This window comes from Dendropsophus ebraccatus, chromosome 5, assembly GCF_027789765.1.
Source record: "Dendropsophus ebraccatus isolate aDenEbr1 chromosome 5, aDenEbr1.pat, whole genome shotgun sequence".
Classification (NCBI taxonomy): Eukaryota; Metazoa; Chordata; class Amphibia; order Anura; family Hylidae; genus Dendropsophus; species Dendropsophus ebraccatus.
In genome coordinates this window covers 39454793-39468255 of record NC_091458.1, presented here as the reverse complement: position 1 = coordinate 39468255, position 13463 = coordinate 39454793, and the positions used below count along the sequence as shown (strand labels likewise).

Here is a 13463-nt window from a genome sequence, read left to right as displayed (position 1 = left end):
AGGAGGGAGGGGAAATGGGGAAAGTCTTTTTGAATGCAGATAATGGCATATTTGCCTAATAAACCCAATTACAAAGTTTCTTAAAGTGACTGTACCACCAGGCCCAGGCTGAAGCACTGGAGGCGGGCCGACCCACCCTTAGTGGGAGGAAACTCCCTCCCCTCTATGATAGGGTTCCATTGATTCTAATGAGTGATGTCATGGAGGGGCTGGGGTTTCTTCCCACTAAGGGTGGGTCGGCCGCCTCCAGTGCTTCAGCCTGGGCCTGGTGGTACAGTCACTTTAAAATCGCCTGGACTATTGTTTTTTTGTTGTTGTTTTTTTTTGCAGAAATCAACAGTGACACTTTAATCTTTGGATAACCCCCTTTTAAGATGTGTATTGGTATGATACAGATGTAATTGTTGCTGCATTGACTTGTCTATAGACATTTGAAGGGCATGTCCTATCTGTTGAGAAGTCGGCTCAGCACCTCTGTGTCCCTGCTCACCTCCTAGCTGGCCCGGGAAGGGGGGAGCAAGGACGGGACACAGCGTTGCTGTCTCCAGGGATGATCCAAGCCTTAGGGTCCTATTACAAGGAGCGATTTTTAACAATTAACAACTATCGATAAACGATCGCAAACGAGATTGTTTATCGTTAGGGTCCATTTACACAGAAAGATTATCTGCCAAAGATTTGAACCCAAAGCCAGGAATGGACTATAAACAGAGGTCAGGTCATAAAGGAAAGCCTGAGATTTCTCCTCTTTTCAAATCCATTCCTGGCTTTGGCTTCAAATCTTTGGCAGATAATCGTTCACCATATAACACAGAACGATGGTCGTTAGTTACAATCGTTCCCATAAACGTTTACACTTTCTGATCCCAGCAAAACAATGGGCAATGTGCAATGACACTGAATGATTAGTGAAAAAATGCAGAACTTGAGCGAAGGAACGTGGAATTACAGTGAACGATTAGCAAGCGAATAACGATAATTTTAGGTTCAGATCTAAATAAACGATTAACGACATACAAATGATTTTTCGATCGTTGCTTGCAATTACACAGAATGATTATCATTTAAATTCGATCGATTTAACGATTTTTCGAACGATAATCGTTCTGTGTAATACCACCCTAAGGCTGCATTCACACGTCCATAGATTTGCAGACCTTATGGACGTTGAATGCATGGAGTGGGCTCTTTGCCTGCCCGTATAAAGATTATGCTGGCAGCAGGGAAAATCTTTGAGTCGTCTCGACACTGTTCTGACACAGTTGCGCAGCTCTGTCAGTCTCAAAGACTTTCCCCGCTGCCGGCATGATATTGAATAGCGGACACACGAAATTGACTCTGCAGACAATGTAAAGTCAGACTCCGGCCATACTTTACATTGTCTACCTATGGTTAATTGAAACACTTGAATGTGCCTGCATTTCAATTCCAAAGAAGTAATGTTCATCCAGCTGATACTGCAGTACTGGCTGGGATGAATTTCATAGACAGCGGCCGTTCTGTGACATGGCCGTGTCACAGAACGGCCGTTGTCTTACAACGTGGACATGAAGCCTAGGTGTGTAAGCTCAGTAGGAGGGAGCGGGGCTATACTTATTGCTCCTGAGGATCCCGGCCACCTCTGTCAGCGTGGGGATCCAAGGCAACAAGCTGTCAACACTACAAGAAGAGAAAGGGGCCAAACCTCAAAAGAAAGCATTTTCAAAATGACTGCCTTTTGCATTCTCTATCACCTAACAATAGTTGAGGTAATGAGAATACCCCTATTACTCTAAGTGATTATCTGCCAAATGGGACATATCGCCCTGTGTAATAGACCTCATTGCCTGACCGTTTACTTTAATAATCCAACGTTGGCCACATATCTCTCATGTAATAGGAGACGTGTGACTGACGGCCGATTATAGCAAACATCACGCAGCCCTGGCCGCATCCCCACCACCACTAAGCCATGTGATCGAGTGTCAGCACTGGTTCACACCGCAGCTCTGGCCGTGTAATACAGGGGTCACAGACATGCAGCCCCAGTGTTGCAGGTAGTCCAGGACATCCGAAGTCTCACCTGTGTGTATCAAATCTGGCATAAAGAGTTCATATTACTTAGAGGGCTTTCTCTCCTGGTTTCTGAAGGCTTCGTTTTCTATATTATGCTATAAACCACATGGCCTGTCCTCACCTTTCCCAATAAAGCCAAAGGAGCCACGGCCGAGTGCTGCATCTCCTTCTAGTCGTGGTTCTGGGTGTCCAAACTCACACGATGGGGCCCCAGTACACTTCTGATCAAGGTCTTGAGGCATCGCATGGCATCAGAATCAAGTGGCATGATGGTAAACGGCAGCAGCTCACGGGTGACTGGCGGTTTAACTGACAGCCACCGGGACAGGCCACATCTGCAGTCACACGCTTCTATAAAGATGGCCTCCTATGGACAAGTACATTTGTTTGTTTTCTTTATTTTACCAGCTATGTCTTGTGTGTCCCCTATGAGTAATCATTGGTATATAAGACTTTCTTTACACCATGTTTGAAGTGCCTCTATATTACATTGGCATACATCGCCCTCCCATGATAATAAAGGGGTATACTGACATATATATGAAAAAGGAAACATTGACTGGCTGAACAGGAGCCTCTGGTTGGCGGCACATTTGTACATATAAGCAGTTCACTCACAATACAGCATAGACAATAACAGTGTATTTACTAAGTGTTAGCTATAATCAGACCTGTATAATAATAATTATTAAAGAAAAAAAATAAAAATAAATATATACACACAGTATTTTCCTGCGTATAAGACTACTGTTTAACCCAATTTTCTCAAAAGTCAGGGGTCGTCTTATATTCCGGGTGCTGAAAAACTGCGGAATCGGATTGAAAAATCTGCGGTTGCCGCATATGGTGGGAGGAGCTCAAAAACGTCCGCATCTCCGCCATATGTGGCAACCATATACAGGGCAGAGCAAGCTGCAGGTGTCCGGAGTATAAAAAAAAAGGTAAGGTAGAGTGTGCCCAGAATAACACACCTCTTGCCCCATCTGGCCACCCTTGTATCCTACCAGTATTACTGTACCTCCTTCTCTGCCTCTCAGATCTCACTGCTGTCTGATGCTTTTAATTAATTTTTATTTGGTGTGTGTTGGCAGAGGGGTAGTCTTATACAGCAAGTATATCCCAAACTCTATATTCTAACTTGAAAAGTTGGGAAAGTACAGAGATTTTATATATATATATATATATATATATATATATAATATGTGTGTGTGTATATATATATATATATATATATATATATATATATACACACACACACAGTGGTACCTTGGTTTAAGAGTAACTTGGTTTAAGAGCGTTTTGGTTTAAGAGCTCACAGTTTTTCAAAATTGTGACTTGGTTTAAGAGCATTGTTTTGGTTTAAGAGCTCCCTGTACTTGGTGGGAGCGCGAGTTGGGGAGGGACATGGTCTATATAGTGGGGTCTACAGCCCTGTACTCTGACCCAGGAAGTCTCCCTTGCCTTCCAAATCATAGCAGATCCACTTCAGGCTGGGGCTTACATCAGGGGACAGGACTGTGGAGGTAATCTGTGCATAGCTGTAACCCCTCTCTCCCCGGACAGAGAGTGCTGCATGTATGTGCCCACATCTGTACAGCTCAGTCCTTCATGCTCGCTGCAGTCTCTGTCAGTCCTGATGAGTCCATGCTGAACACACAGCCCTTCCTCATTGCTGTCATGTGACCACACAGATCTCTGACAGCAGCCCTGCCTCTCTATTCTAGCATGTTGTACTAGGCTACTGCATTATAGGGATCTGCAGTTCCATCCTGTATCTACAAACTGCCGCTGTGTTTCAGGTTTATGCACTTATTATACATTATACACCACATGCTGATTGCTATACTGCACAGTAACCTATAATATTACATATTCAGCTGTTTATAAATGTTTATATTTTGAACAACATGTAAGACAAATGAAACAAAATCATTATTTTTGGGGTGTGGAACCAATTGTCTGCATATCAGTGATTTCTTATGGGAAAATTTGCTTTGGTGTAAGAGTGGATTTGGATTACAAGCAAAGTCCCAGAACGAATTATGCTCGTAATCCAAGGCACCACTGTGTGTGTGTGTGTGTGTATATATATATATATATATATATATATATATATATATATATATATATATATATATATATATATATATATATATACATACACACACACACACACACACACACACACACATATGGATGGGCTGGAATACGTCTGGTATTAGTAAGTAAATTGCTCCATGTATAACCAGTTTGGTAGCAGAGCAGGGAGACCCCAGGGAAATCACATTCCCTTTCTATGACAGCCTGTATGAGGGATTACTGTACATTTCTAGGCTTGTGTCCTGCTGGATTATCAGACTTCTCGAGTCTTTCAGGATATAGCCGCTCTTCCTATTGTATTGTGTTAACAAGGTCTTTAGGGTATGCTGTCAGGTTTCTATTGTAGTTTATCATGCTAAGAAAACTCAGCAAAAATGTCAAATTGAGAATATGTCATACAGCAGTAGGGGGCGGCTGTAGGAGGATCAGAACTACCGTATACATTTCCTACAGCAGTTTCCTATGGTAGTGGTGCTGCCCTCTGACCACTGTTTGAGTCCAGTCTTATGGATGTACCCGCTGAACATATAGGGGGAGATTTATCAAAGGGTGTAAAATTTTGTCTGTCTGTACCCCAGAATTGTAAAGTGCTGCGGAATCTGTATAAATAAAATTATAAATTCATTTATTAAGTTTGTTTCTGTTCATCCCCTTTAGATGCCTCATGCTGAGAAGAACTTTCCTCACCATGTGCACGATTCATCCATTGAACCTTGCTTAAAGAAGTCCAGGCCGGACTATTCTTTATCACGGGCGAAGAGCCATACTGATGTGTACAAGGAATTCTCAGAGGAAAGATACTATCCATCGAGTAAATGTAAAAGTGAAGGAGGTAGAGGGGATATAGATGAAGGATATAAGTCAGAGCCTTTAAGACATCACACCGGTAAAGGTGATACTAATAAAAGAGACTGCAATAAAACTAACCAGCGTCCATTTGGACCTCCTGAAAGACAGAAACCAGGATATAACCCTGCTGTGCCATTTTCAGGAACCAGTACTACATTTATAGGACCACTATGTCAGCCGCCACCCCAAGAAAAATCTCTACCTGAAGTGACTAGAGATTCAGATGATGTTGCTTCTTCCTTCAGAATTGCTACGGTGGAGTTGGGTAAGTTGGCTAGTCAGTCGAAAGGCCAGGATGGGATGGACTATGAGCTGCGGCAATTTTACAAAGAGTTAGATGAGCTTGAAGCAGAGACTGATGAACCGTCTAAGTCGGTCACAGATGGGGACATCCAGCAGCGTATAAGCCCTTACCCTGACAAGGCGCCAGCTCTGCACCCAGCCAACCATCACCATGGCCAAGCACCTGCTTCACAGCCGGTCAGACCTTTGCCCAGCACACCTCCAAATTTGCTATCCTTTACTTGCCACGCTAAAGAAGAACCAAGACCTCCACTACCTCCCAATAACCAGTTTTCATGTGTTGGTCAAGCCCCATATCATCCAACAAACTCTTCATTCGTAAGCCATGCAATACCACCTCCAAGGTTTGAAAGGCCTCCTCCACCTACTTTTATAGTACCTTATGGCCCTCCTCCACCACGGTACAATTATCCAATGACTTTTCCAAGGCACGGTAACCCACCACCCCTACAGCCGCCTCAGAACTTCACTTACAACACTCGAAATGAGCGTCCTTCCTGGCATAGATCACCCATACCTCCCAAAAGCTGGTTCACCTCTCGGGAGATGCCGTATGACACACTATTTCCACAGGATAGAGATGAAAGGACAGGAAAAGACCCTCAGCATAGCGACCTTTCTAGACTGGAAGATAGACACTTTGGTGAACGGATATTATCCTATAAGGATAATGTCTCACATGAACTGGATAGACTCGGGGATAAAAAAGTATTGGTGCTGTTACGAGGAGTTCCTGGCTCAGGGAAAAGTACGCTGGCTCGGTTAGTATCCTAAGAACTGCTAGATGTATGCTTCCTACACATGCGGCCATCTCGCCTTTCATTCTGATATAGATCTATGGAGTCTTTGAGCAGTTGGAATTTAAAATGTGGACCCTTAAAGGAGTATATTTAAAGTTTATAACCCAATTTAAAGAGACACTTTTAGCAGATCTGTGCTGTCCTATCGGGGTAGCATAAACTAGTGACAGAGAGGCTTAGCAGAATGATGGATCATTTTCATTGTTCTGTGCAGCTGATCCAGAGATGTCCTCCTGGATAGCTATAACTGCACACTAGTCCTCTACGTTGTGTGTGTGTGTGTGTGTGTGTGTGTGCTCAGTAATCCTTGATATTAGTGTGCACCAGCTCCCTCTGCTTACAGCTGCTAATTGGTAGTTACCTATCTATACTGTGTGTGTGTGTGTATATATATAGGCAGACAGCTGTCAATCAGCAACTGTAGGATGAAAGGAAAGGTGTGACATAGTCCATTCTACTGCATCTCAGGAGGACAACCAAACAGAATAAGGTAAGTAATTCACTGTTCTGTTCAGCATTTCTGTCATTATTTTATGCTGCCTTTATTAAGGCACCATGAACCTAGTGACAGATTCCCTTAAAGAGAAGCAAGCAGCTCCTATAACTTACCCAGATTACAATGAATAAATGGCAACTTTAAGGGGTGAGTGTAAGGGTCTTGGGGCTTGAGCCCGTAGTGACTGACACCAGCAATCCTGTGATTGGTAGTCACTTAACTCTCTCTATGTCGCAATATAACATGATCATGAGGTATTGCACCTTTCAGGTGTCTGATCTTTAACCCCACAATGTGATTTCAGGGTGCCAATGGGTCGTTTCCCAAGCCTTCAGCCGCTGCCAAAGTGTGTCTGCTAATAGTCTGGCTCTGGCGGATACGAGTATTCTATACAGTACTATAAGGCAAAAATTCTGAGTGAAGGTAAAGAGGGTGTAAAAGATTGATTCACCGGACTTGCTTTGTTGCCTGTGTAGCGGCGGTGCCCGGATACTGCAGCCTAAGCGTCTATTCTCTTCAATAGGAGCTGAAGCTGCGGTTCACTGGCACCTCTGCTACCCAGGGCACCCTGCCGATCACATATATATATATATCAGCTATATATTGTTTTACCCCTTAAAGGACAACTCCAGGCAGGAGTCAGGGAGGCTGACAGAAATGATGTGCTCTCACCTCCTCGGCTCCAGTGCTGGTACAGTGTACCGCTGCTCTGGTCCCCTGGGTCATGACGTGTCAGAGCCACTCAACCAAGGCGGGACCCAATTACGGCCGCTGACTGGCTAAGCAGCCCTGACACATCATGACCTGGGTCCCCTCTCTAACCAGGAAACTGCCGTGGACCAGAGCGGCGGTATTTGGCATCAGCACTGGAGCCGGGGAGGTGAGCACATTATTTCTTTCAGCCTCCCCATCACTTTTACAGAAAATCTCCCTGCCCAGAGTTGTCCTTTTTAAATAGCAGCGCACATCCTAATATGTCCATTTACCTTATGTACTATTGAACTCCAATTGTAGAGCACTGTGTTACCTTGTGGATAACATTTCTTGTGTACAACCTGTGGCTGTACCCATTTTGGCATGATCCAGCAGTTTCATTTCTGTCATTTCCCAGTACGCTGCTCCGGCAGTCTCCTGACGGGATTGTCCTCAGCACTGACGATTACTTCTGCCAGGAAAATGGATACACATACCACGTGAACCGGCTTGGGGATGCGCATAGCTGGAATCAGAACAGAGGTGCGTGATGTGTACTGATATTAGAGGCAGAAGTCATGCTTTTTGGCATGGGTGGTGAACCTTCGGCTCTCTAAGCTTCGGCTGCCCAGGCATGATGGGAATTGTAGTTTTGCAACAGCTGGAGGGCCGAAGGTTCCCCATCCCTGCTTTATGGGAAGAAGTGTAGATCCTTTTAGTATGGACACAGTACCCTATGCTAGTAACAATGATGGGTGATGGATATCTCATTTGGGGTATATGGCCGTATTTCCTGATGTATACATCGGTCGTATTCCATTTATCTCAGGTGTTTTGCACTACGTCCATATGCTTTTCCTGCTGTGAAAGAAGACACATGTAAAGTGCAGTCTGCTGCATTTGCTATACAGTAACAAAATTTCCTTTGTTATACCGGATGTATTATTTAGAAACTTCCAATAGAAACCGTGATGGCCTTGCTGGATCGGTCAAATGCCAGGCGGGCATTGGCCACAGGATCATGACCTTGAACCTTTTTGTAACCTTTTGGATTATTTTTTTTTACTGCAGCCAGAAGAGCGCTGGATGACGGACGATCTCCTGTTATCATCGATAACACTAATATCCAGAGCTGGGAAATGAAGCCATATGTGCAGATGGTGAGGGGCCTGAAGAAACGGAGAAAACATTTACATGCAGATAACACGTCAGCTTAACAACAAGTCTAATTTAAATACCTTCTTTGTTTTTTTTCCTAGGCTGTAGACAGGGGCTATAATGTAGAGTTTTTGGAGCCAGACACATGGTGGAAACAAGATGCCCATGAATTGGAAAAGTAAGACAACCTTTATAGCATGGAAATGTGTTGTATGAATGTCATACAGGGGGTTCCCCCACCCCCTTTAAAAGCCAAACATGACCAGTAGTGCCTATTCCGGCGGTCCTGGCCTGTCTATGCATTATCTTATGTCAACAGGGTGCCTGGCCAGCTCATTTTGCTCTTTATGAAGCCTAAAGTGTAATGCGTCTGAAAATTATAAATGATAAATTTACTGGATGTAATGAGGCCTTACAGAGTACCTCACATCTGGATTTATAAATAATAAAAAACAACAACTTCTGTCTGTTATTTCTGTGGGTTTGAGCCTTGACCTGCAGCGGTTAGCTGGTCACCATATGTGTACCTATCCTTAAAGTAATACTGTCACCCCCCTCCCCATTACTCTCGCTTAATTTCATTCGTGGACAGTGTCACCTAGGCGGGGCTTCATGGCCCCATCTCCAGGCTGGGGAGAGGGCTCAAGTGCCGTGAAGCTTCACCTAGGTAACACTGTCTACCGATGAAATGAAGCGATTTTAGAGCAGTAAGAAGGCACAGATATGTGTTATACAGGTATACAGTGGTGCCTTGGATTACGAGCATAATTTGTTCCAGGACCATGCTTGTAATCCAAATCCACTCTTAAACCAAAGCAAAACTTCCCATAAGGAATCAATGAAATGCAGACAATTGGTTCCACACCCCAAAAAGTTATTTTTTATTCTGAATAACAAGTAAAACAAACATTTAGAAAGCTGAATGTCATATTATAGGTTACTGTAAAGTATAGCTAAGCAGCATGTGGTGTATAATGTATAGTAAGTGCATAAGAATGTAAAACAGCAGTTTGTAAATACAGGATGGAGCTGCAGATACCCATAATGCAGTAGTTTAGTACAACCAGGGCCGTTTTAATACATTGGTGGGCCCAGTGCACAGCCCTCAAGAGTGGGCCCCCCCTTCCCTTTCGGCACATTGTATAATGTACTGAATTTGCCCCCACACTGTATCAAGAGCCCCAATACATACAGTAGTTACCTTATAACACTATTTCCACCATACAGTGATTACATATTACATAAAAACTACACTAAACAAAACAGAAAGATATCACCAATAATACCATTACATAATACCGCCACATCATGACCCCTTACACTACAACCCTATAACAGAGTGCAGTTACATCCAGTGACTCACCGGGGGCGTCTTCTACGATCAGAGTCTGTCACCTTTTCTTTTTCTCTCCATCCAGCCTGGGCCACCTTGAAGTCTTCTCCTGGCTGTGAATCTTCTCTCCAGAATCTGCCAGACAAATATTTTAGGCTCAACACATACAGTAGCTAGGTCCCTTGTACCCCTATACAGTAGTTACACCCCTCTGTACCCCTACATAGTTACACCCCTCTATGCCTTCATAGTTTTAAGGTGTCCCTGTAGTATATAGACCCTCATGTGCTCCTCCAGTTATATACAGCCCTCCTGTGCGCTCCCCCATTAGTATATAGCCCCCCCGTGCTCTCCAATAGTATATAGCCCCCCTGTGCTCTCCCGCCAATAGTATATAGTTACCCTGTGCTTTCCCCCCAATAGTATATAGTCCCCCTGTGCTCTCCCCAATAATAGCCCCCTGTGCTCCCCCCATAGTATATAGACCCCTGTGCTCCCCAATAGTATATAGCCCCCTGTGCTCCCCAATAGTATATAGCCCCCTGTGCTCCCCCATAGTATATAGCCCCCTGTGCTCCCCAATAGTATATAGCTCCCCTGTGCTCCCCCATAGTATATAGCTCCCGTATAGTATATAGCCCCCTGTGCTCCCCCATAGTATATAGCTCCCCTGTGCTCCCCCATAGTATATAGCTCCCCTATAGTATAGAGCTCCCCTGTGCTCCCCCATAGTATATAGCTCCCCTGTGCTGCCCCATAGTATATAGCCCCCTGTGCTGCCCCATAGTATATAGCCCCCTGTGCTGCCCCATAGTATATAGCTCCCCTGTGCTCCCCCATAGTATATAGCTCCCCTGTGCTCCCCCATAGTATATAGCTCCTCCATAGTATATAGCTCCCCTGTGCTCCCCCATAGTATATAGCCCCCTGTGCTCCCCCATAGTATATAGCTCCCCATAGTATATAACTCCCCTGTGCTACCCCATAGTATATAGCCCCCTGTGCTCCCCAGCAGTATATAGCTCCCCTGTGCTCCCCCATAGTATATAGCTCCCCTGTGCTCCCCCATAGTATATAGCTCCCCTGTGCTCCCCCATAGTATATAGCTCCCCTGTGCTCCCCAGTAGTATATAGCTCCCCTGTGCTCCCCCATAGTATATAGCTCCCCTGTGATCCCCCATAGTATATAGCTCCCCTGTGATCCCCCATAGTATATAGCCCCCTGTGCTCCCCCATAGTATATAGCCCCCTGTGCTCCCCCATAGTATATAGCCCCCTGTGCTCCCCCATAGTATATAGCCCCCTGTGCTCCCCAATAGTATATAGCTCCCCTGTGCTCCCCAATAGTATATAGCCCCCTGTGCTCCCCAATAGTATATAGCCCCCTGTGCTCCCCAATAGTATATAGCCCCCTGTGCTCCCCCATAGTATATAGCTCCCCTGTGCTCCCCCATAGTATATAGCTCCCCTGTGCTCCCCCATAGTATATAGCTCCCCTGTGCTCCCCCATAGTATATAGCTCCCCTGTGCTCCCCCATAGTATATAGTTCCCCTGTGCTCCCCCATAGTATATAGCTCCCCTGTGCTCCCCCATAGTATATAGCTCCCCTGTGCTCCCCCATAGTATATAGCTCCCCTGTGCTCCCCAATAGTATATAGCCCCCTGTGCTCCCCAATAGTATGTAGCTCCCCTGTGCTCCCCCATAGTATATAGCTCCCCTGTGCTCCCCCATAGTATATAGCCCCCTGTGCTCCCCAATAGCATATGTGCTCCCCCTCCCATATAACATTGAAAAAAACAAACACTTTTACTCACCTAGGTCCACGCATTCCTCTTCTCTTCCCTCTTGTAGCCGCACTTCCTACGGTCACAAGAGGCTGCACTTCCCTCACCCTCGTGCCGACGCTCCAGTGACGTCGGGCACTAGAGGGAGAGTGCGGCCTCTTGTGACCGCAGGAAGTGCGGCCACAAGAGTGACTGACAGGGAGGGAGCCAATGGCTCTCTCTCTGTCAGTATCGCTGCTGCTGAAGCGCAGCAGCGGGCAGGCGGGGGCAGCGGCGGACGGGGGGGCCCTGCAGGGGGCACCATGGAGGGGTAAGTAGATTACCCATCCATGGCGCTCCCCCCTGACAGGCTGGTGGCCGGAGCCCTGTGCGACCGCACTGGTTGCACATAGCAACGGCCGGCCTGCTCGGGGGGGGGGCCCCTTTAACCAGTGGGCCCGGTGCACGTGCACCATGTGCCCTCTGGTTAAAGCGGCCCTGAGTACAACAGGCTAGAATAGAGAAGCAGGGCTGCTGTCAGAGGTCTGTGTGGTCACATGACAGCAAGGGGAAGGGGTGTGTTTAGCATGGACCAATTGGGAAGTGAAAATCAAAGAGCTGTGCAGGAGGACAGTGGCAGGAAGTTTTATATACAGCAGGGTGAATGGCTGAGTGTGAGTGCAGGCACATAGCAGTGGTGTGTATAGCTGAGTGTAAGTACAGGCACATTATAGCAGGAATGGAGAGGGTGGGAAACACAAGGGCTAACAGAGACTGCATGGAGCATGAAGGAAGGGCATATGTGGGCACAGTATAGCAGGAGAGAGGGGTTACAGCTATGAAGAGATTACCCCCACAGTCCTGTCCCCTGATGTAAGCCCCAGCCTGAAGTGGATCTGCTATGATTTGGAAGGTGAAGGAGACTTCCTGGACAGTGCTGTAGACCCCGCTATGCAGACCATGCCCCTCACTCACTCGCCCTCCCACCCAGTACTGAGAGCTCTTAAACCAAAGCAATGCTCTTAAACCAAGTTACTCTTTTAAAAAACTATAAGCTCTTCTTGCAAAATGCTCTTAATCCAAGTTACTCTTAAACCAAGGTACCACTGTATATTGAATGTGCAGCATCCAAGCTTGTGGATGGTGCATAGAACCACACAGTAAGATAGAGAGGTGACAATATCTCTTTAAAGGGGTTAACTAGGATTACAAAAAGTAAAGCTACTTTCTTGCAAAAACAGCGCCACCTCTTTCCTCAGGTTGTGTGCGATATTACAATTAAGCTTCATTAACTTCAATGAAACTAAGCTGCAAAACCCACACCCAAAATGAGGACAAGAGTGTTTCTGTTACTGAAAGAAAGCAGCCATGTTTTTTCCAAACCTGGAAAAATCCTTAATGTTGTGTTCACACCTACAGGATCTGCAGCTGATTTTCTGCAGCAGATTTCATTTAAATAACTGAACACAGCATCAAATCTGCTGCAGATCCTGTAGGTGTGAACGCACCCTTAGGCTGCGTTCACACTACGTATATTTCAGTCAGTATATTTCAGTCAGTATTGCAACCAAAACCAGGAGTGGATTAAAAACACAGAAAGGATCTGTTCACATAATGTTGTAATTGAGTGGATAGCCGCCATTTAATGGCAAATATTTGCTGTTATTTTAGAACAACGGCTGTTATATTGAAATAATGGCCATTATTTACTGTTATATGGCGGCCAGCCACTCAATTTCACCATTGTGTGAACAGATCCTTTCTGTGTTTTTAATCCACTCCTGGTTTTGGTTGCAATACTGACTGAAATATACGTAGTGTGAACCCAGCCTTAGGGTACAAACACACACACCGTATACGCAGCGTATTTACTGCTGCGATACGCAGCAAACACGCAGCAGATTAGATCTA

General features: G+C 45.4%; 2 protein-coding genes across 8 annotated transcripts in view; one reads left to right on the top strand and one right to left on the bottom strand.

Moving 5' to 3' along the window:
* PDS5B (PDS5 cohesin associated factor B) overlaps window positions 1-2317 on the bottom strand; it is a 108506-nt gene extending 106189 nt beyond the window's left edge. For 2 of the 3 annotated variants that reach the window (XM_069969900.1, XM_069969899.1), the window contains exon 1: window positions 2177-2317. The gene's annotated coding sequence lies outside the window, so the exon portion shown is untranslated. Of the gene's footprint in view, window positions 1-2062; window positions 2135-2176 lie in introns of those variants that run through there. The other variant, XM_069969902.1, reaches the window with a different exon arrangement.
* Window positions 1-13463, top strand: part of LOC138792455 (NEDD4-binding protein 2-like 2) — a 33346-nt gene that overhangs the window by 4697 nt on the left and 15186 nt on the right. For 2 of the 5 annotated variants that reach the window (XM_069969904.1, XM_069969908.1), the window contains exons 1-5: window positions 2276-2432; window positions 4813-6068; window positions 7715-7839; window positions 8368-8456; window positions 8556-8632. In XM_069969904.1, coding sequence (XP_069826005.1) covers window positions 2301-2432; window positions 4813-6068; window positions 7715-7839; window positions 8368-8456; window positions 8556-8632 — 1679 coding nt within the window. In that variant the 5' untranslated portion in view covers window positions 2276-2300. Of the gene's footprint in view, window positions 1-2275; window positions 2498-4812; window positions 6069-7714; window positions 7840-8367; window positions 8457-8555; window positions 8633-13463 lie in introns of those variants that run through there. The other 3 variants (XM_069969907.1, XM_069969905.1, XM_069969906.1) reach the window with 2 other exon arrangements.